This window comes from Copidosoma floridanum, unplaced genomic scaffold (assembly GCF_036245765.1).
Source record: "Copidosoma floridanum isolate Cflo_tuat_1 unplaced genomic scaffold, Cflo_Japanese_pri ptg000001l, whole genome shotgun sequence".
Taxonomy (NCBI): Eukaryota; Metazoa; Arthropoda; class Insecta; order Hymenoptera; family Encyrtidae; genus Copidosoma; species Copidosoma floridanum.
Genome location: NW_028321878.1, coordinates 1,250,201 through 1,271,319, shown reverse-complemented (window position 1 = coordinate 1,271,319; position 21,119 = coordinate 1,250,201). Strand labels below are relative to the sequence as shown.

Genomic DNA, 21,119 nt, shown 5'->3' with positions numbered 1-21,119 from the left:
AGTGTATCTATGCTTTGACACAAATGTCGAGCTTATTCGTGTGTAAATCTCATGGATTGTGTCAACCAATCAATTACTGTCCTACGTTTGTCCACCCATGCATTTCCTCCCCTCTCCCTTTAAACTACAACCAATCAACACACAGGACAGGACACACTAGTGTGTCTTGCAGACAGCCTGCAATCAGCTGCTGGAAAAAATTAATTAAATGAAATTGTATAATAAGTATACTTTATACTGTACATGTAGTACTTTTGTAGTGGTCAAAATAAACCATACAAAGCTTTATTAATTAATAATTGAGAAAAATGGTTGAATCAGACGACGATGCACCTCAATTGCGTGCGGACTCGTTGGCTGCCTTAAAAGAATTTTATCAGGAAAAAGTTGAACGAGAATGTAAATTTAAAAAACTTTTGGAGCAAAGTGAAAAAGATTTCGAAGTTGAATTTGAAGAAAACTGGGTGCGTTTGTGTGTGCCAGAGAAAATAAATCAAGCTCATGGTACTTATTTGTTTTTTTTTTTTTTCAGCAATTAAGTCAGTTTTGGTATGACGAAAAAACTGTTGAGACTATGACAAAAGGCATTGTAAAGTGTACTGAAAACCATGCGAGAATCGGATTGATTTCATGTCCAACGTTGTACAAAGCTTTAATAAAAATAGCTGGAAATAGACAAGGTATTCACACAAAATTATAGATAAATACATATTAACTACTTATTTTTGATAATAACTTTGCAGTAAAAATATTTGAATTTGATGAGCGCTTCTCCGTTTTTGGATCCGACTTTATTCTTTATGATTACAAGAACCCTTTGAATGTTCCTGATGATTTGCATGAATCATTTGATCTTGTTGTTTGTGATCCACCTTTCCTTTCAGAGGAGTGCTTGACAAATGTAGCCAGTACAATAAAACTTCTGACTAAAAAAAACGTTATTCTCTGCTCAGGTTTGTAAATAAGTGAACAAATTAATAGTTTTTTTTTAATAATTTGATACCATTATTATTATTTTTTCAGGTTCTGTGATGCAAGATTTAGCAGAAAAATTGCTGGCTCTCAAAAAATGTAACTTTCAACCACATCATAAAAACAATTTAGCCAATGAATTTTGGTGCTATTCAAATTTCGATTTCGATAAATATTTGGATTGATTTGTACAATAATGTCAATTATGCAATTGTTAATTGACTTGCCAGGAAAAAACTGTGATATGTTAAGGGTTCTACGACTTAGTCATAATAACTCGTTTCATTGTTAATTAATAATACAATTTTTTTTTAACAGTTTGTATTTTTTTTCAAATAAATGCTACGTAATAAACAAATACTACGCTTTAATTTTTAAATATAAATTATTATTTTGTTCTACATAATATCCATCAGCCAATAAAGAAGCGCGTGACAACAGGCGTAGCCAGTGTAGCCTTACTGCAGTGCAGGGTATGTTTTGTTTGATATACATATACATACACATGCTGCATCTGCGGCACTCATAAGTACCTACTAAGGTAGTGTGCACGCAATGCACGGTTGTAAATATTTACGTTCTTTAAGTTTCGAATAAATATTTTTAGTAGTTTTTCGTTTGGGGAAAAAAAAAATGATCGACGATAATATATCCATGGAAGAGGATACCGAATTACGGGAGTTGGTCGTACAGACGCTCGAGAATAATGGAGTCCTTGCCAAAGTTCGAGTAGGTGTCTTTATTACTTGTATTTTAGGTTAATTTTGGACAACCAACTTTACTGCATAAGTACCTTTTTGTTCCTAATAGGAATAACACCTTCTTTATTTTTTTGTATCTTTTTATTAGTGAATATATCTTTATTTTTATTTTACACTTTTAGGCAGAATTGAGAGCGAGTGTGTTCCTAACTTTAGAAGAACAAGAATCCGTACTGGTGAGTACTTGGATAAAATGGAATTTCGAATCGTAACAGTAAAATAAAAATCTGTTTAAACCATTTGAACGTCTTATTTTATTACCATACTCAATTAGATTTTGAATGTGTATCTCATTGCGTTATATTTTTTTGATTAAACAATTATTTATGACTGCAGAATCCTGAGCCATTTTTGAACAAATCAGTAAAGCAGTACCTGTCAAGTTCACAAGGAAAAATTTTGTTTTCGTTAGTCAGAGAGTTCCTAGAGTACTTTGGTCTTGATTATACAATGTCAGTGTATGATCCTGAAACATACTGTGGTAAAGAATACAATTACATGGGTAGACAAAAACTCAGTGAAGAGTTTGGAATTGATTCTAAAGAACCATTACTTGGTGAACTATTGAAAAATATTTTAAATAGTGCCTTAAACCATTCGCATAAATTAGTGGTACATTTCTCAAAGTTTTATGTACATATGTAATTTTTTAATCATTTTTTATGGTATAATGGATTTCTTTTTTCTAGAAAAAATCCTACATTAATGAGCCACCAACGCCTGATAGGAGCACAGAAAAAGTAGAAAATGTTACCTTTGATGTCAGTGTTCCAACAGTTTCACAAAAAGAATCAATTTCCAATTTTAATCTTAGCATAGAGGAAGCAGAAAGCGAATCTGGTTCTAACATGGAGATGCCTATTAATGTGACAATAAAAAAAAAACAAAATGACGATGCAACTAACAAAAAAGCTACTGATAATTTAGTTTCTACAATATCCAAGCCTTCAACTTACGAAATTAATAGGAATTTAAAGCAACACAGAGAGAAAGACCATTTACTCGAAAATGCCACTTATCAAAGTAACAGTTTAAAAGATCAAATTAATTCAAATATTAATTGTACAGCAGATAACCAATCAGATGTAACTACGAATCAAGAAACTCATCAAAACAAGATAAGCCTCATGGAATTTCATACAGCAAATAACTTACGGAATAAAAAACAAGCTGAATCATCGAAAAAAACAGGGAAAACTATTTTTTTTGACGAAATAATTGTAGATGGGGTGAAGGAGAAACTCCCAGAAGCTAAAGATGACAAATTGTTACTAGATAACTTGCCACCACTGCCAATTTCCAATAATTCAATATTTGGTGATCTACCACCATTGAATGGTAAAAAAGCTAATATAGATGACTTGAAAGAAATTTTAGACATGGGTAACTTTGATGCTGAGTGATTTTCATCCTTAATATTTATGTGCCATATCATTTTTTATTAAACACATAATTTCTTTAGCTGAAGGTGTTTCTTACAACGAGGAAGATTTGTCATCAGCATCTGGTAGTGCCAGTGATCAGAGCCCTCAAAAAGAAAAGTTTACCTCTAAAAGTCCAGAAACTTACATAAATAAACAATATGTTCTAAGTGAAAATGAAAGTGAAGAAATAGATGAAGAAATATGCAGTAATACCTCTTGCGTAAGTCTTAGTTTTACTAAAAATGTTTAATATAAGATCTTTTTTGTTATATATATTATTTACTATCTTCCAGCTTGACAATTCACCAGAAAAAACCGATAAAATAATCGTTGTTGACTCTAATTATCACAAAAACTAAACTTGATATAAAACTATTGAGTCAACCGGAAGAGAACGTTCAAAAATGCAAATAAGCCTTAAATTGTTATTGTTTTTATAATAAAATAGTTAAAACATGTTTTATAAATTTATAGAACAATCACAACTAAAACATGGTTTTGAAAAAAAACTACACATGAGTGATTATGTAAATGAAACAGCACACATTTAATTCAGAGTGTATACAATATTTTTGTATGTTTTCAATTGACTAAAACAAACCTGATTTTTTTTTTTTTTAATGAACTGCAAAATTGTTTTTTAGTGATTTTTACACTGCTGTAAAGCACCATTATTTTATTGACTTATTTACGTGGAGTATATGTAAAAATGCTTTGTAATTAAAATAGTCATAGAAATTATTATATCTTTAGTATTTAAATTTTTGTAAGTGTATACAAATTTTTATTTTAAAATTACTGTGTAATTACTTAGTACCCTTGTTAATCACATTTCGATAACTTTTGTATAAAATAAATATTATTTATTCTTAATTGGTCAACATTTAATTTTTTTACTATACATCCCTGCAATGTATAACACAATTTTTAAGTAGGAATGAAGTTTTGCAATGACAGTATCATAGTTACCATAATTTGACAGAAACAGTTTATTTACAAGCTTACTGTTGTACAATTAAAAAAATCTAGTAACTTGATAATTATTTCTTCCAACAAGCATTTTGGTTTGTGTTAACTTTCAACTCAGTAATTTCAGTTGACTAAATTTTTTATAAGCCTTAGATTACAAATCTTTATGTATAAAATATAACGTGTAATATTTTACTAACAAATTATCTATTAGATTCAATTCCTTTCTAATTGTATTCGTTTTGTGTATGCTTTAGAAACACTATTATAGGTGTCTATGTATCGATCCATACACATAGCTAGACATTTCTGTAAAAAATATAATCATCACTTTAAAACTACAGATTTCCTTTTGAAAATATTGAAGCATTCAATAAAGATAATATGCAGTGCCTTACTTGTTCAGAATTATCCAAGCTTGTGCCAGGTTTTGAAATGCAGACCTTGAAGCATTTTTCTGAGATTTTCTGAAAGTTAGTTTTTTGTAACACCAAAATACAATTTTCTCATACAACTAAGGAAATTTAATTCATGTGATAAATGTAATTACTGTAAGCAGTTCTTGAAAATTAGCTATGGCAAATTCTTGCTTTACTTGATCCATTAGTTCATCTTTCTGAGCACCGGTCAATGTCGAACTTCCTGAAGAATCCATTTTTCTCTCTTGCTATGGTTGATAAAATATTATGTACCAAGACCTTTTTGGGGTATGCAAATAACTTTACTGCAAAAATTATAATTAACTGAATTGTTTGATCATCCTTCACATTTCAATAAAAAACAATAAGAATTGCGAAGAAATAAGGAAAAAAAATTGGGTTCGCTAAGTTTTTTTCTAGTTATTAAAAAAGTATCACAGATTTACTTAAGAAAGTACGATGTACAAATGTACTTTGAGGGCACTTTATAAACTTACTAAGATGATTCGTTGGTTTTGAAAAGTTACTTTCTTATCTAAACTTAACCAATCGACGGAAAAAAACAATTTAAAAATAAATTATACGACTTATTTAATATGACGAAACTATGTGACAAAATTTTAAAGATAAGTAAGTAAATTTTAGTCACACGCTCGCTAGCACATTGCTTCGGAGTCTGGATCCTAACCTGTACTGAACACAACACCGGCCTACAATGTGTGATATAACACATCGAATTTGTGACGCGTGACACGAATGACAGACTTTCGTCAATACTTTAGTATAGGTACTTAGTTCTCATAAAAAAAAAACTTAACTATTCATCCAAGTATACCTATTCAATAAGAATTTATAAAATAAATACGGCTGCAGTTATCACTTACCATGGGAAAAACATCAAAAGACAAGCGAGACATTTATTACAGAAAAGCAAAAGAGCAAGGTTGGAGAGCAAGAAGTGCATTTAAATTACTGCAAATTGATGATGAATTCAAGATCTTTAATGGTCAGTTACTTACGAACTAAGGATTATTCTTTATTCGTTGCATTATAGGTAGTTAGTAATTGTTGAATTTTTTAAATATTTGCAGGTGTAACCAAAGCTGTAGATTTGTGTGCAGCACCAGGAAGTTGGAGTCAAGTGTTGTCTCGAAGGCTCAAGTAAGAATTCGGAAAGGACGTTGCACTCAGTATACAAGAAATTTAATTTAACTCATTTTTTCCAGTCAAAACTATGAGAATGTTAAGGAGACCTCCAACAATGCAGCAGCTCCAAAAATCATAGCTGTTGATCTCCAAGCAATGGCTCCAATAGAAGGTGTTGTTCAAATTCAAGGAGATATAACAAACGTTAACACTGCTGAGCAAATAATTTCTCATTTTGGCAACGAGCATGCAGATCTTGTTGTGTGCGATGGTGCTCCTGATGGTAAATTTCACACGATGTATAAAAGGTTAAGAAATTATTTGGAGAGTGATTGAAATAATTTTTTTCACAGTCACAGGTTTACATGACATGGATGTGTACATTCAATCGCAACTATTATTGGCTGCACTGAAAATCACAACTCAGATATTAAAACCAAAGGGCACATTTGTAGCAAAAATATTTAGGGCCAAGGATGCATCTCTCTTGTATTCACAGTTGAAAATATTTTTCACATCTGTCAAGTGTGCCAAACCACTCAGTTCAAGAAACTCGAGTTTCGAAGCGTTTGTTGTTTGCAAAGACTTCTCTCCACCAGAAGGTTTTGAGCCATCATCGTTGAATCCTCAACTAACAAATTTTAGTAGTTTGACAGGAGTCAACAGATACGTTGCTCCATTTGTCATATGTGGAGATTTAAGTCAACCAGACTCTGATACAACGTATCCACTAGATGTAAGAAATCATACCATGATTATTTTTGTATTATTTTCAATTTTTACTAGAGGAAAGTATCCAAATCATATGAATGTTCTTTTAGTTTGAAGGAAAGAAATTTCAGTATTGTGAACCAATTCAGAAGCCTATCAGTCCGCCGTATGAAGAGGCAATGGCTTTTTTAAGTATCACAAATCTTGGAAAGGATCCAGCCAGTATTACTTTACAAGGTTCCAAGAGCAAGACGATTGCTGAAGTAATTGCTGACCAAAAAACGAAGAAAACATCCAATTGAATAACGATTACGTTCTTTATTATAAGTATTATTTAAATGTATACACAACAATAGCATACAAAAATATAAGTTTATATTTTATTAATAGCTTGTACAAATGTATTTAATTAGTATTTTATCCTCATGTAGCTCCAAAATTGTACAATCAACTTTTAATTGGAATATTTATTACACGGTATACACATTACAAAATAATGATTCAAAAATATACAAAATTTTAAGAGTTTCTATTAAAATCTTATCTGATGAAAATTATAAGCATATAATTTCAAAAAAGTAAAAGTTTAACCTTGAACATAATTTTCTATAATTTATAAGAATTTATATGAAATTCCGAAATGGCCATGCTAACGATAAGTATCAGCTTATGAAATTGTTTAATATAATTAGTATTAAAAAAATGTATTTCGATGTACAGGGAAAAAAGGGTTTGTTAATATTATTTATAAAACATAAATAAAACATAAATAAAAAGAAAACAAACTAGAATGATGAATCACGTTAAAAAAAAAAATTTGGAATCGATCCTCTGATAGCAAAACGAGAACAGTAGTGGCATAAGCCCTTACTACCTGAGCTATCGAAACTTCGAGGGTAGGAGATCTTAAAGTCACATATGTTCATCGATAACCTCCGGGGCTTGTCCTACAGTTCATAACAATTATGATCAGGAAAAATAATTAACCAGTGGTTATAGCTGAACTGTTATCCTTAAAAAAATTAAGCTGATTATTTTTTCAAAATAATACTAGATTTCAAATTAAGTGTTAACGTACGGAAAAAAAAAATGTTTTGATATCAAATTCTGTGCATATAATTATATGAGCATTTAGTTTCACGATTTAATCGAATGTAAGATTGATAGATATCATTCAAGCAAGAGCGAGAGAGTAAGAGTCAGTTAAATATATATAGCATATACTCGGTTGCAGTCAAAAGTCAAAAGAGAAAAACTCGTGTCGTCGCTTGCTTTGGCTGTGCGCTCAGATATATAGCTATAGTCAACATTTCCACTCCTCTCCTCGTAGGCACACATTCGGTATACCCCTTCTACGTGTCGCCAAAATGTGCGCCTATATGCTCATTTCCACGCGAATCCACATCTCTTCTTGTAGGCGCACGCTCTTCGATACGAGTCTCGCACTCTCGAAAAATGTGCGCCTTGGTTCGACGGCTGGCCGCGGCGGGTCGCCCCGATCAGTGGAAAAAAGTTGTCTCACGCCGTAGCATTGGCGTTAGCAATCTCTCTACTCATCTCTGCCTCTACACGAGACACACGCGCTCCTAGTCAGCGACACAATAGTCGCTTGTAGGTACATTTGAGACTAATAAAGGTTCCTATTCTTGTAATTACTCCGGCGAGTCATCATTTCTCGCCCTACAAACTCCTCCGGCCTCCTCAACTAAGGATAGCTCCCCAGCTAGTTCCAAAGGCCTTTGTGGTGGCAGATGCAATTTAAACGATTGCGTCGCACTTTAACTGAACTCTGTTTCGCTTTCATTCGCTCATTCTGTGGGATAAGCTTAATATACATAAAAAAAAAAAAAAAAAAAATTGTCAACTGTGTACCTCGTTTACATTACATTCATTTAACAGAATGGCAAAGAAAGGTGTGAATCATCATGTAAAAGTATTATACGAATAAGAAAGGAAAAGATTTTTCGAAATGCAGCAAACAAGCTGATGATGATGAATTTATAACCACTTTAAAACGCGGGTTCATTGCTGAAATGAAAATCATGAAAACGCATGATGTTGATGGTACAGCCAACTATTAACATAATGTCACGAAAAATCAAGCGCGTACGTATATTTGTTCACTTGCAAGCTCGTCAAAGTTTCTACTAATCCCCATAAAATCAAATGAAAAAGGTGTTTGAAGCATGTAATCTATCAATACATAAGCTACACACACACACGAAGGGCGCTGAAAAGGAATAAATTAGCGTACTCGGGAGGAAAAATGTTAGGTATACAAAAACGTAAAGTACGAAGGCAAGAAAGGAAAATGTTTCACCGGCTAAGCGATGAGATGAGCCGCGAAGTTTATCCGGGCCGTCAGATGCAGCTCGAGCTTTTCGGGCCATCTGCATCAAGATCCAGTGAGAAATAAAATCAAGCCATTAATGTCCTGTTCGGGTAATGCAGCACACGGAAAAGACTAACTTTTTCTTCAACGACGGTATTTTATACACAGCGCTGCTTGTTAATGTGTACGTATGATATATATAGATGTGCAATGTATATATTATACACCGTTCTTTTTCCTTCGTGTGGGTGTAAGTACCTATATATATACCTGGGGGCTGCGTGTATACAAAAAGTTTTATCGCCACCGCTGGAGGATGTGTATGGACTCGCGGAAATTGGGGGCTGCAAAAGGTATACTCGGTTCCGCGAGTATAAAGTAAACTTTCCTCCTTCCCATTCGAGTCCTATACGTTATACCTATTGTCAAGCGTCAGCGGCGCAGTGCTAATTACGTCGCTAACCCGATTTCGAGAGTTGGCCACCGCCGCCAACAGCTTCTCTCTTTCTCCCCCCCCTCTTCGTGTCTCTGTCGCTGTTGCGCCGTACCTGCACTACTGCGAGCATCAACGCCGGCGCTCTTTATAGTTTAGGCGCCAGGTAGGGTCCCGTGGCCTTTTCAATTAGAACGGACCCCCAAAGTTTTTTTAATGTATTTTTGCCTGCTGAACATGATTATTGATGGTGGGTCGTAATATTGAAGGTGATCAATGTTTTTTTATTAACAAATTTTATAAACAAATTGCAAAAATGTAATTTTTTCTAAAAATAATGTTTTTTCCATTTCTCAAACTTATTTTAAACAAAAAGTTTTGTATAATGTACATCTGTTAAGCCCATACTATTTCCGCAAAAAAACGTGAACTGTAAAAAATTCACTTTTTCCGTTTTTTACACAGCTGCAACGTGGGGCTTTTATTATAATTTTTTACTAAAAAGTTTTTAATTCTCCAGTTCATGCAGGGGTTTAAGAATGTCTTCTAGTTGATTAATTTTATTCGTTTGTTATTTTTGTTCAGTGAACTTAGCAGCTTCATGCTTTTTAACTCTAAGTAGAAAAATGCAAGACAACCCAACGTCTTTAATACTATCCCCTTCTTTCGTCAAACTTTTTGTCTTACAAAAATCGTTCAAAAACAATTTAGTTGTGTTACGTATACAATCAATTGACTACATATCTACATATATACTACCATAAGCCCCTATATAAACTGGAGAATTAAAAACTTTTTAGTAAAAAAATATAATAAAAGCAAAAACAACATGATTTTTAGAAAAAATTACATTTTTGCAATTTGTTTATAAAATTTGTTAATAAAAAAACATTGATCACCTTCAATATTACGACCCACCATCAATAATCATGTTCAGCAGGCAAAAATACATAAAAAATAATCTATGTATGGCTGTCCAGATAACAAACATTTAATGCCAGAATATATTGTATTGCGCCGAGGCCGTACGGTCACATAAAAAGGCCCAGACCGTCAAGCTCGCTGGATAAGAACAACCAAACAAAATCAATTGGTTTTTACGTATTCTTCAAATACTATGTTTGGCTCACAATTTGAGAGGTGTTGAGTTAAAAAATATTAATCGGGCTCTAAGTAGCAAGCTATTGAAAATAGCAAAAAACGCATTTTTTGAAAGTTGTCGAATTTTTTACGGGAAAAGTATTGGGTTTAGGCATGTGGTGTATATAAACTTTTTTTTTTCAAAATGAGCTAAAGAATAGGAAAAAATTTTTTTTTTCCAAAAAAATGAATAATTTTTATTTGTTTACAAAATTTGTTGATAAAAAAAAATTGTCCACCCGGATCGCGACCAACCATCGATAATCGTGTTCAGCAGGCAAAAATACATTAAAAAAACTTTGGGGGTCCGTTCTAATTGAAAAAGCCACGGGACCCTACCTGGCGCCTAAACTATTATCCGGTCTGGCGGTTTCGCCGTACGTTTACTCGGACTACTGGAACTTCTTATACGTATACACTTTGCTTGCACGTGCCGTGCGTACACCTATAGGTATATACAAAAGTGTAGCTCTCTTTGTCGGCCCAAAACCTATCCCAATCGGTTGTTATCACGGAACTTGATGTTTAAACATGGTTTATTCATGGCCAACAAAGTATCACTGACATACAATAATAATTTTACCAATGAGTCCGTTCGACATCAAATGAATTGCAAACATTGCAAGATAAACAGTATATATACCTATGAGCTCAAAAGAGGAGCTGAGTGAGAAGAATGAGATAATCGACCGCTTGTCACTATAGTTTCGACCTTATAGCTAGACATTTTACAGAGGCTGTAATCACCCCCTCGTTTCGCTCTTGTATTTTCTCTCGCTCACGGCCTCTTTACAGAGTACGAAATCAAATAGGCCCTTGGGCCGTCGCACGGCTCGTACAGACCACGAGAGTACCGCGGGGGGCCATTATAATTTCAACGCAAAAGTCCAATTTATCAATTTGTCTCGCGATTAAATGGAGTTTCCTTGTCATTTGCCGCGCTGAAAAATAACCACGCGTATATGAGCGCCAAAGGTGACATCGGCAGCTCGGCACAAAGTCGATTCAACATTCATCGCGCTGTCACGGACCATTTCTTCCCTTCGATTCACTATCGATAGCTGTTGTTTTTCTATTATATTTTACTCTCTCCATCCGTAAAAATCGGCGAGTATATTCCATCGGCCTTGGCTCGCTTGCGAACTTTTTCAAGCACACGCGAAAAATCATCCCTCGGTCTACATCCGTAATGTACAGTTGCATTGCAATAGTACCCAAGAGTCAACGATGAATGCGATCAAAGATAATAATATCGTTTAAGAAGAGGGTATATCCATGTATTGTCGCTACGGAACATGTACAAAGTGACGGTTGGACGCAAAAAAAAAAAAAGAAACGCGAGCAAAAGCACAGACTAATCGCAGCTATTATATTTATACAATAGACCGGTCTATGTATATATGTAAACATACTTTGATTACAAGCGGCGCGAGAGGAGAGAGAGAGAGACTCTGTTTATCCAACCGAAGCCCGGCTCGGTTGGCGCACTTATTATTGTACTGCACGTTGGACGATCGCTCTTTTTGCGTTATTTCACGCGCGCATACATCGTTCGACATCTATGTGCATGTAAAGCATTTGTACGGGAAGGGGGTGGGTGCAGGGTATACACATTACGGCTGCAAAGTCGCAATACATCCTCAGGCTCAGGTTATCGTTTGCCTCTCGGCTGCGCTTCTCCCCCCCCCCCCCCTCTTCTTCAACTTTTACTCTTCCGTGCAGATGGATTGACCGGTCCGATGCAGCTGCTGGCGATCACAAGCGCTTGAAAAACTGATTCCTCATGTTTATTTCAGCAATTTACGAAGCACCCGGGCTCTCGGTCTAGTTTTGTTTGTTGTGCTCTTTTCAGCTCGAGGAGGCAGCGGGTTCAGGTAAATTAGAATCTCCACTTGCTCTTTTCAACTGCTATGGTTTATTCTGTGATGCATACTTTTGTATGTTTTTACAAAATCGAGCTACAAACAACTTGCTACATGCAGCATTTAAAAATTAAAAAAACTTATTAATTATCATACAAAACTTATTAAAAAAAAGTATAAAATATAGACAGCATAATTGTTAATCAGCGTCGAGGTTCGTTACATGATTGTGGGTGTTTAATATATGGGCAATGGAAACTATTGTACAAAAAAAGAATAATGTTCAGAAAAAGGGCATGCAAGGTAAGGATCTATGCTATCACAATTTAAAAATTATGATTAAAATGTATATGGTAAAAAGAAAAAAAAAGTTTAAAACCTGTTTGAGTACTTTAAATGAAATAGATTTAAAACAAGATCAAGATAGTCAAAGTCAATGTCTCTTATGTAAGCACGAGATTTGGCATCTAATTCGGTAAAAATGTTATTGCTATTTGTACAAGTAAGCTGTTCATTCTTAGAATTACAATATAGTACTACATCTTTCGAGGTTGACGGTCTCGGATTCAAGCTAATATTTTCTTTGTTACAGTCAGTGTTGTTGAGCCTTCGCGAAGTACTCATTCTGTATTTTTCTCTTACAACGAAAGAAGATTGTCGGCTGCACGGATGATATTTTTCCTGGTGGCGATAAAAATCTTCTTTGGTACTGAATTTTTTTCCTGCAAATTAAAACATTACCAATTAATATTAGTACAGGAAAAACTATAGATTTAAAAGTATATCGACAAAGCAAAATGAGCAAAAAGCGATACTGTCATGCCGAACAGAAAAAAAAAAATTTTTAGAACTTAAGTACATTACACGAGTTGTAATCACAAGCAATTGAGAAAATTTAACATCAACATTACATCAAGGCTTTATCGAATAAAAATTAGTTTGTTAACTTTAGTGCAAACCCACTAACCTGACCAAAAATGTATCGTGTAATACTCGAATACTAAATGTCCTACGTAGACGTTTCTTTCTTGTCTAAACATAGGTACACTTGTAAAAGTGAAAATGTACTTCTCTCCACGAACTCAATTTTCAAATACTCACCACAAAAGCAAACTTTGGGTTTGCCCAGTAAGGTATGAATCCGCAGATAATGCCGGCCCACGTTTGATTTGCGCTGGCTGCGATATCCACAGCGTTTGCACTGGTGCAACTTTTTGGCATTCCTCTGACCGTTGCGGCAAGCTCCTGAGCTCTCGTCATCGGAGCTGCTGCTGCAACTGCTATCGCTGCTGATGCTGTTGCTCCTGCTGGTCGACGGTAACTCATCGCTGTACAAAAGGAACTCCCTTTTAATTTCTATATCTATTATGTCTAGGGATGATCCACGCTCGGGATATCGTACTCTTGCCGGGGGCCCGGGCCGGAGGCACTTTTAGAATTATTATGTATGCGTGTATGCGCATAGGTATATGTGTGTGTTTGTACGGTGAGCAGTTGAACACACTATAGATATACCACTGCGTATCGACTGGGGTGACTTTGTACTGCTCAACACTACTATTGTGGGCGCGAATGTTGCCAGCATTCAGGGACTCCTCCGGAGCTTTTGTTGTGTCCGTTAAAAAAGACCATCGCGAGATTTTTGTTGACAAAAACAAGAAACACGATAACTTGATTGCGCGGACAAACATTTGTCTTCGAAATCACGGGCAAGTCGGCAATTTCGTTTTGTTCGAGAAAAAATGCTATGCCAAAAGAAAAGCCCCAGTAACTTTATCACGGGAATAGACCTCGGGACAAAGGACACCAATAAAAATGAGAAATACTCGACTCACCTGCTCGTGGTATCCATATCCTCGAGCCCTGACTCGGAAAGCTTCTTGATCCGCATCCTGGTGAGCGTACCTTACGAGCAACTATTGATGATCTGCAGGAGTGCACTTCCGTTGACCTTGGAGACAATGAGCTAAACGGGAGCCGTAATATAGCAGCAGCTATGGGCGACGCCTAATTGCGTTCTGATGAGGTGATGTCTCTCCGCAGCGGTCCTACCGTCCTATCCCAGCTACTGTATGCGCACACAGTTACCATGTAGGCGTGCCCGTGAACACCACTACACCTATGACATACGCAGGAAGACGAGCCTGAGCTCCGATATTTGGCGACTCCGTAACAAACAAGGAGACACGTAATAAACAACCAACCAATAACGTACCGATGCTCCTGGCTATGCTCTGTCCTTCCCCCTCTGGCGATGGACACGTGCTCTCTCGTCGCGCTGGAAAAAAACCGCACGTGCAAGGAGAATGTTCTCGCTAGTATTATGTATATACTACCCCACGCGTCCTCTCCTTTTTTCTTCGCGTGTGCTCTCTTTTGCACGTATATGCATATGTATGTGCGTATGGGGTCATCGAGACTTAATACACACTCCCTGTAACTACACTTAGATTTACCTCCATTTGCTTGTCGTATATATTATTTTCATGCCCTGCGAGGATGCAATTGTTATTGTTGAACGGAAACTTGTTTTTTTTAGGACTCCGTACAATAACACGGATTCTCTCTCTCTCTCTCTCTCTTTCTCCGTATTCCCTTATCTTTTTTCCACGAATTGGCCAAGGCGATACATCACGCCTTGAGCCTTTTGTCTTAACAGAAAATTCAAATACTTTCTCTTCCGTGGTAATAATTTTAAGACTCCCCAAGGAAATCGTCCCTTGCAAGATTGTTCACCAAAGCCATAAAAATGTAAGTAATACACCAATACCATGTTTATTGTCGTATACCTGACGCCAGGACTCCTCGTGCTTGCCCTGGTTGGATGCAAACCAAGTGGGAAGAGAATTTTTACTGCTCAAGGCGCGGCTAACGTCCCAAGATACAATCAAAAAATTTCTAAAGACAAATCGTGATTTTTTTTTTTTTTTTTTTTTTTATTTAATACAGTTTACGTATGCGCCTCCGTATGCGCAATCGATCCCTTACATAATATACGTCATCATGTTTTTTTTTTTTTTTTACTCAACTGGGGTAATTTTTCACAAATTAAGTTAGTAATTGATTATTTTAACTCCCAGAAGTTTCGTTGGAGAAAAAAAAAAATATTTTCAGCCATAGTGCACCTTGAGCTCCAAAAAGTGAGTATACAATGCGGTTCAAAGAAAATGGACAGGCGATAAGGAGTTGCGAGAATTTGGCGGCTATACAGGGTGCATTGTAAGCACAGCACTGCTTCTGGAAGTTTGTTACACATATACGATACGTGTGTAGGTGTGACGTCGTCCACGTAAACCAGCGAAAGGGTCGAGGTGTGTGTGCACCCTTCACGGCACTAAAGCTCGGATTGGAAACTTACTCGCTTTTCTGTACACCACGTTACATGTGGGTACGTCCTCCACCCATCAGAGTATATATACGTTCAAGCCTTGTACTCCTGCACTCCCCGGTACGTGCCGAAACGACGAGATTTCGTTGCAGGAAAAACTACTTTCTCCCACACAGACCTTCTCTCCATCAAGTTTTTTTTTTTTTTTTAATTCACTTTTTTTTCTTTTCTTTTTACTGCATCAGCTCGCGTGAGCTCTGCCACGCTGGTGTATATATATTATACCGTGTAGTAATGGTGTAAACAGTGATTGCAGCCAAGTTAACAACTTTTGTGCACTTTGGCAAGTAAGTACCTGCTCGTGTGTGATGTGTACAATAAAACTTGTCGGTTTAAGCAGCTACAAGTTTGTGTGGTAAGCCCTGTTTTATTGAATTTTACTCTTTCATCGGATAATCCTTTGGGCTGCAAAAAACAACGCTTACAGCTGTATAAGTAGCTACATCGTAGTTCCACCACCTGCATGTTGATGACAAGAAAAGACTGCGACAACACCATACCTATACAATATGGCGGTTACTGCAGAGAAATCGTGGGCTTTTATTTGTAATTAACTTCCATTCCGTAATTGCCATAGTAACCCATCATAACATGGAATCCTTTTCAAAACTGAATATAATAAGTTAAATTCAGCAAAAAAAAAAAAAAAAAAAAAAAAAAACGAGCGATCGCATGTGCAGGGATTCGTCCGGTTTGTATGGAATGTCTGTATGGGTACCTCTGTTCTTTGAAGTTGCGGTGCTTCGCGTCGGCGTCAGCGAGAGTGGAAGCGGGTAACGGGAATAACGAGCAATTTGAATCCCATAGAGGCCCTTAGCCACGAATCTCGTGAAACTGACAATGCAGTTATCGGCTCTCGGGGCTCAAACTCCCCGCATGTGTATCTATGTATCATATTATATACAACCCGCGCCGTGTAATCCATACACGGATATACACATGCAATGCGTGTGTAGCTACTACATACCTGTATGTGTATAAGGATGTCTGATGCGCTAAATGCACCTGATTTCCCCAGCGACTTTCTCTCTCTCTCTCTCTTTCTCCTCCCAACCCCCCCGGCTTCGCTTCATCTCGCCGGTGATGCGTGTGTGCGCTAATATATAAACAATGCCTGCACTTACGGTGTCTATGTGTGTGTGTGTGTGTGTGTGCACATGCAGGCCCGCATTATCTCCGGCGGAGCCTATACTCGACATGGGCAATCAACCGCGCCACGCTGCCGAGCCAATTATACTTTCTCTCTGTCTTTTCACTTTTTTTTTTTTTTGTTTTTCTTCAACCAAACCAATGTGCAATTGGTAAAAATATTCAAACCATGTGCATAAGTTAGTGGGGAAAAAAAAAAAAAAAAAAAAATGTGTACAAGTATATATATAATGTACCCTCTGTAAATAGAGCAAAAGTTATCCTAAGTGCCAGAGGCCGGGGCGTGAAATATCGATGCGTGCGCCATTTCCGTCTGCGTCCGAGGGAAAAAAAAGCGTTGGAGAGGAGAGATTATTACGCGAAAAGTTCTGGCAAACGCCTCCCCGTCGTTTCTTCCCCGGCGGACGATTAAAACTTTCGGAGCACCTTGCACGTACACGCGGATATACACCATATACATGTGTACAGCTGCTACGTCGTTATATTTTTTATATATATACGCCAGGATATGCCGGACGTTGTAGGAGCAAAGCCACACCGAACATCGCTGCAGTGTACCATCGACGGCTCCTACGAAGAATCGTACTCCAGAGTTTCCTACGAAGAAACGTACTCCCTGAGCCTTTCAACGAAGAATAGCCTACGTCGGTATATTCCAGCGAAGAATCGTACGCGCAAATATATTCCGACGAAGAATCGTACGCGCAAATAAATTCCGACGAAGAATCGTACGCGCAGATATATTCCGACGAAGAATCGTACGCGCAAATATATTCCGACGAAGAATCGTACGCGCAGATATTTTCCGACGAAGAATCGTAGAGGCCACTTCTTTCCGACGAAGAATCGTACGTGCACCAATATACTGACAAATAATCGTACAGGCAGCTACAATAACATTTACATAAAAAATACAATAAGAATAACTATGGTACCATTATCATTATTTAGTCACATATTACCCAATTATATCACCCAATAACACAAGCGCCAATCCCCACACAATCCAGAGCATTCACTGGTCCATTAATTTTTTTAAAATAAATTAAATAACACAAGTGCCAATCCCCACACAACCCAGAGCGCTTACTGGTCCCTTTATTTTTTTAAAATAAATTAAATAACACAAGTGCCAATCCCCACACAACCCAGAGCGCTTACTGGTCCCTTTATTTATTTAAAATAAATTAAACAACACTAGCGCCAATCCCCACACAACCCAGAGTGCTTCCTGGTCACTGTAATAATCGATAAAATTTATTAAGTAACAACGCGAGTGCTTATCACCTGACTATCCAGAATTATTATTCAATGCTTTTTAATAATAATTAATGCTACTAGTAAGCGCCCTGGCTTATGTGGTGATTATCGCTTGCCTTATTACTTTATTGATTGTTAAATAAGTATGCGACACGTAAGCGCTCTGGGTTGTGTGGTGATTGGCGCTTGTGTAATTTAATTTATTTTAAAAAAATTAATGGACCAGTGAATGCTCCGGGTTGTGTGGGGATTGGCACTTGTGTTATTTAATTTATTTAATTAATAAACAAAGTGGCCAGTTAACGGTCCAGGATTGTGTGGGGATTGGCGCTACATAAAAATATTCTTTGGAAAAAAAAAACGCGCGCGCGCTTGGGCCAACGTGTTTTTTTTTTGCTCTTTGACGATACGAGCTTTGATGTCCAGAGCTGGTGATGGCTTTCAACTCGTACATTCATTCCTCCCCCATAGTTTTATCTTACTCCTTTCCTCTCTCGCATCCACTGTGCATTGTACAATTCCGTTACTCACGAAGGTAAAAGGTAAAAAAACAGAGCGAGCGTACACTTCATTATCGGTGTATATTATTATTGTTTACTGCAATTTTTACGTGCAGCATATAGTATAGTTTGTATTTTACAGGCCGGTTTTATTTTATATCGTGCTTTTTTTTTTTTTTTTTTTTTTTATTTATTTCAGGACCACGATAACGCTGGAACACCCTCTTTTTGCGGCTATTTCACACGCACGAATCGTTGTCCTTTTTTATACTTGCTACGACAATCGTCCTTGGTTTAATTACCATCAAAGTTGCTGTATAAATTAATACAAGCTTAAAACAAACATTGCTGTGTCAACTTGAAAAATTGGTCAATGAAAAAAAAAAAAATCTGTCACTTTTATCACGCACGTACGAAAAAAGGCAGCTATATAAAGTATTTTTCAAAAAAAAATTTTTTTGTTTTTTTTTTCCTTTTTTTCGATAATCCAACGCGTATCTCTTGCTCAAGGGCACACTTATAGAGCCGTCACGCCGATTCTTCACCATTTCAATGACCAATCTCGCTGTATCCATTTAAAATAAATTACCATAAACTTGATCCTCGCTTCATTGGGATATTCTTAAAACTTGCATGGTCTTGTCTTACTGATGCACGTTAATTGTTGGTTAACCGTTGTTTGAAAAAACATATTACATATTATACACGTTGTATGCACACCTACGTGGAATCTGTTGTACTCACGAGGCTAGTTTCATCGAAAAAAAAAAGATCCCGAGATGGAAAATAAAAGATTCCGAAGCCAATGGGGTCGTGTCCCCCGTGTTATCGTCATAATTTCCCTGCACGAGATAAGTGAAGAATGCATACATATCATACGCTGAAGCTGCTCCGATCTCCCGTGATATGGCAAGGATTGTCGTTGGATGCACACGTATCGTAGGTGGCATTCCTGCCGGTAGAGGGCCAGCGGCAACCGCGAGCAGTAGAGAGCGGCGTCAGCGGCAGCCGCGAGCAGTTGCGCGCAAACGAGGCGCACGAGCGCATGTTTGGTATTCGCCGCGGCAGACACTCCATCGTCGGATCAGTTACCTCAGTGTCGGTTCTGCTCTCTCCACGTATACAGTGGTTCGCGAGGACGAGCCTCGAAAACGTGCATTCCAGCTCACCTGTTTGACCGCTGATCTCTAGGTGTACACCATCTATATACCATACTCGTTCGTGCGGTGGATTTGAACACATATTATATACTGCTTTCTCTCGCGACCTCGCTCTGCAGCTGTGCTCTTTTTTGTTTGTTTTTTTCCTCTCTTCGTCCTTAATTTCCCACGTTCCGTACATATTACATTCGTGTCTCTTCTTTCGTCCGTGCTAGCCGGCAGCCGGCAAAAATATGACTTACCCTCTCTACTTGTACGCATCAGCTGAATCGTAACAGTGACAGCTAAAGAAGCAACTAAGAAAGTACTTATCACGGCTGCAAAGGAAAAAAAAAAAAAGGTATTTACATACTTTTTTTTATATAATCAAGTAAACTCTACGTATCTCAATAAGTTCCCCTTTTATTGTATTTGTACGCATATAACGTACACATTGATCATAACTGGCTGTCTGGCGAGTATAATCAAATGGTCTGACGCACGTTTTGTGCGGGTATAGCCATATACAAACAACAGCGACTTTCGTCTCACTATCGTACGCGCACGTTGTTGCACATGTACGTCTATACACGTATACTTATTTATGTATCATGTGTGAGCGGAGCGGGTAGGTTATACATATCTATACAAAGTGTACAAATTAATGTACTTACATCCGCAGTAAGTATCAAAGAGACAGGAAGAGGCATCGGAGAGAGTGCTCGTAAAAGCATCTCTTCCCGCAACATGGGATTATATTATTATATTGTATTGAATTATGATACATTTGTAGCTGCTGCGTGCTCCGAACCTCCGCTCAATTCTCATCGACTTCCCGAAATTTTTCACCTTTGTATACGCGGTACTCCTGTTCCATCGATTTACCGTTCGAACGGATGTGCATGTCACCGTGTGCGTGTGTACTTTAGCTCGCCCCTTCCCTCCACCCACCCACATCTATGTATGCGCTTAATTTATTTGATTGGACTCCACTCCGGCACTAGCCAGGTGCTGGCTACGACGATCGTGCAAGAAGAATAATTGAAGTGTACCATAGAGAGCGCACCTACGTATGTGTATATCTATAAGAGATGACAATAAAAACGTTATCGACGACGAGACCCGCTTGCCCGTATCAAAGCGAGATAAGCTTTATCACACACCGTGTGTTGCATGTGCTTCCAACATATGTAACTGTACGTTACTGTTGAGTACTCACCTTGCTGCGTATATGTTGGGGTTATATTACAAAATACAAAATTTTCAAAGATTTTGCTGTACAAATTTTTTTTTTTTTTTTTTTATACAAGATCTCAAGTTAGCATTACTTTTACATAAATTTTAAAATAATACCAAAATCAAATTTTCATGAAAATTTAATGCGGTGAAAGCGGCTGCCCGAAATCTATCACGAATCCAATATATCCGCCGAAATTGCTCTCGCTAATGCACATAATTGTATTTATATACTCCAATTCGAACGTTTCGTATGCCACAAAAGGCTGATCGTATTG

At 37.0% G+C, this 21,119-nt stretch overlaps 5 protein-coding genes across 7 annotated transcripts; 3 read left to right on the top strand and 2 right to left on the bottom strand.

Annotated features, from left to right (window-relative positions):
• Positions 1-125: 125 nt before the first annotated feature.
• Positions 126-1,244, top strand: LOC106645549 (EEF1A lysine methyltransferase 1). The gene is made up of 4 exons (XM_014361441.2): positions 126-464; positions 533-680; positions 744-953; positions 1,024-1,244. Exons 1-4 carry the CDS (start codon positions 309-311, stop codon positions 1,155-1,157), a joined length of 648 nt encoding a protein of 215 aa, XP_014216927.2. The 5' UTR covers positions 126-308; the 3' UTR covers positions 1,158-1,244.
• Positions 1,245-1,514: 270 nt separating this feature from the next.
• Positions 1,515-3,976, top strand: LOC106645548 (uncharacterized). Its single transcript, XM_014361440.2, has 6 exons — positions 1,515-1,701; positions 1,856-1,909; positions 2,070-2,345; positions 2,423-3,116; positions 3,196-3,377; positions 3,451-3,976. The coding sequence occupies exons 1-6, from the start codon at positions 1,606-1,608 to the stop codon at positions 3,514-3,516; spliced, it is 1,368 nt and encodes a 455-aa protein (XP_014216926.2). The 5' UTR covers positions 1,515-1,605; the 3' UTR covers positions 3,517-3,976.
• Positions 3,952-5,663, bottom strand: LOC106645546 (mitochondrial import inner membrane translocase subunit Tim13-A). Of its 2 annotated transcripts, none has more exons than XM_014361438.2 (4): positions 5,565-5,663; positions 4,677-4,850; positions 4,525-4,593; positions 3,952-4,435 (listed from the first exon to the last, which is right to left on the bottom strand). In XM_014361438.2, the coding sequence occupies exons 2-4, from the start codon at positions 4,779-4,781 to the stop codon at positions 4,343-4,345; spliced, it is 267 nt and encodes an 88-aa protein (XP_014216924.1). In that variant the 5' UTR covers positions 4,782-4,850; positions 5,565-5,663; the 3' UTR covers positions 3,952-4,342. The 2 variants fall into 2 exon arrangements, with proteins under 2 accessions (XP_014216924.1, XP_014216923.1); XM_014361437.2 differs by lacking the exon at positions 5,565-5,663 and adding an exon at positions 5,043-5,262.
• On the top strand, positions 5,196-6,877 carry Trm7-32 (tRNA methyltransferase 7-32). Of its 2 annotated transcripts, XM_089590191.1 has the most exons (6): positions 5,196-5,332; positions 5,419-5,551; positions 5,637-5,706; positions 5,772-5,974; positions 6,045-6,427; positions 6,513-6,877. In XM_089590191.1, the coding sequence occupies exons 2-6, from the start codon at positions 5,431-5,433 to the stop codon at positions 6,702-6,704; spliced, it is 969 nt and encodes a 322-aa protein (XP_089446317.1). In that variant the 5' UTR covers positions 5,196-5,332; positions 5,419-5,430; the 3' UTR covers positions 6,705-6,877. The 2 variants fall into 2 exon arrangements, with proteins under 2 accessions (XP_089446317.1, XP_014216922.2); XM_014361436.2 differs by lacking the exon at positions 5,196-5,332 and having other exon boundaries at positions 5,342-5,551.
• Positions 6,878-12,280: 5,403 nt separating this feature from the next.
• LOC149375980 (uncharacterized) lies at positions 12,281-14,267 on the bottom strand. The gene is made up of 3 exons (XM_089592261.1): positions 14,005-14,267; positions 13,271-13,497; positions 12,281-12,891 (listed from the first exon to the last, which is right to left on the bottom strand). The coding sequence occupies exons 1-3, from the start codon at positions 14,058-14,060 to the stop codon at positions 12,542-12,544; spliced, it is 633 nt and encodes a 210-aa protein (XP_089448387.1). The 5' UTR covers positions 14,061-14,267; the 3' UTR covers positions 12,281-12,541.
• Between the last annotated feature and the right edge of the window lie 6,852 nt (positions 14,268-21,119).

Excerpts from the sequence above, each read along its gene's own strand:
- LOC106645549 (XM_014361441.2), top strand. The coding sequence starts at position 309 with ATGGTTGAATCAGACGACGATGCACCTCAATTGCGTGCGGACTCGTTG. Across the intron at positions 465-532 it reads TTGAATTTGAAGAAAACTGG|CAATTAAGTCAGTTTTGGTA; the intron begins GTGCGTTTGTGT and ends TTTTTTTTTCAG. Across the intron at positions 954-1,023 it reads AAACGTTATTCTCTGCTCAG|GTTCTGTGATGCAAGATTTA; the intron begins GTTTGTAAATAA and ends TTATTTTTTCAG.
- LOC106645548 (XM_014361440.2), top strand. The coding sequence starts at position 1,606 with ATGATCGACGATAATATATCCATGGAAGAGGATACCGAATTACGGGAG. Across the intron at positions 1,702-1,855 it reads GAGTCCTTGCCAAAGTTCGA|GCAGAATTGAGAGCGAGTGT; the intron begins GTAGGTGTCTTT and ends TTACACTTTTAG. Across the intron at positions 3,378-3,450 it reads TATGCAGTAATACCTCTTGC|CTTGACAATTCACCAGAAAA; the intron begins GTAAGTCTTAGT and ends ACTATCTTCCAG.
- LOC106645546 (XM_014361438.2), bottom strand. The coding sequence starts at position 4,781 with ATGGATTCTTCAGGAAGTTCGACATTGACCGGTGCTCAGAAAGATGAA. Across the intron at positions 4,594-4,676 it reads ATTTTCAAGAACTGCTTACA|AAAATCTCAGAAAAATGCTT; the intron begins GTAATTACATTT and ends ACTAACTTTCAG. Across the intron at positions 4,436-4,524 it reads GCTTGGATAATTCTGAACAA|AAATGTCTAGCTATGTGTAT; the intron begins GTAAGGCACTGC and ends TATTTTTTACAG.
- Trm7-32 (XM_089590191.1), top strand. The coding sequence starts at position 5,431 with ATGGGAAAAACATCAAAAGACAAGCGAGACATTTATTACAGAAAAGCA. Across the intron at positions 5,707-5,771 it reads GTGTTGTCTCGAAGGCTCAA|TCAAAACTATGAGAATGTTA; the intron begins GTAAGAATTCGG and ends CATTTTTTCCAG. Across the intron at positions 6,428-6,512 it reads ATACAACGTATCCACTAGAT|TTTGAAGGAAAGAAATTTCA; the intron begins GTAAGAAATCAT and ends ATGTTCTTTTAG.
- LOC149375980 (XM_089592261.1), bottom strand. The coding sequence starts at position 14,060 with ATGCGGATCAAGAAGCTTTCCGAGTCAGGGCTCGAGGATATGGATACC. Across the intron at positions 13,498-14,004 it reads GATATGGATACCACGAGCAG|CGATGAGTTACCGTCGACCA; the intron begins GTGAGTCGAGTA and ends CCTTTTGTACAG. Across the intron at positions 12,892-13,270 it reads ACCCAAAGTTTGCTTTTGTG|GAAAAAAATTCAGTACCAAA; the intron begins GTGAGTATTTGA and ends TTTAATTTGCAG.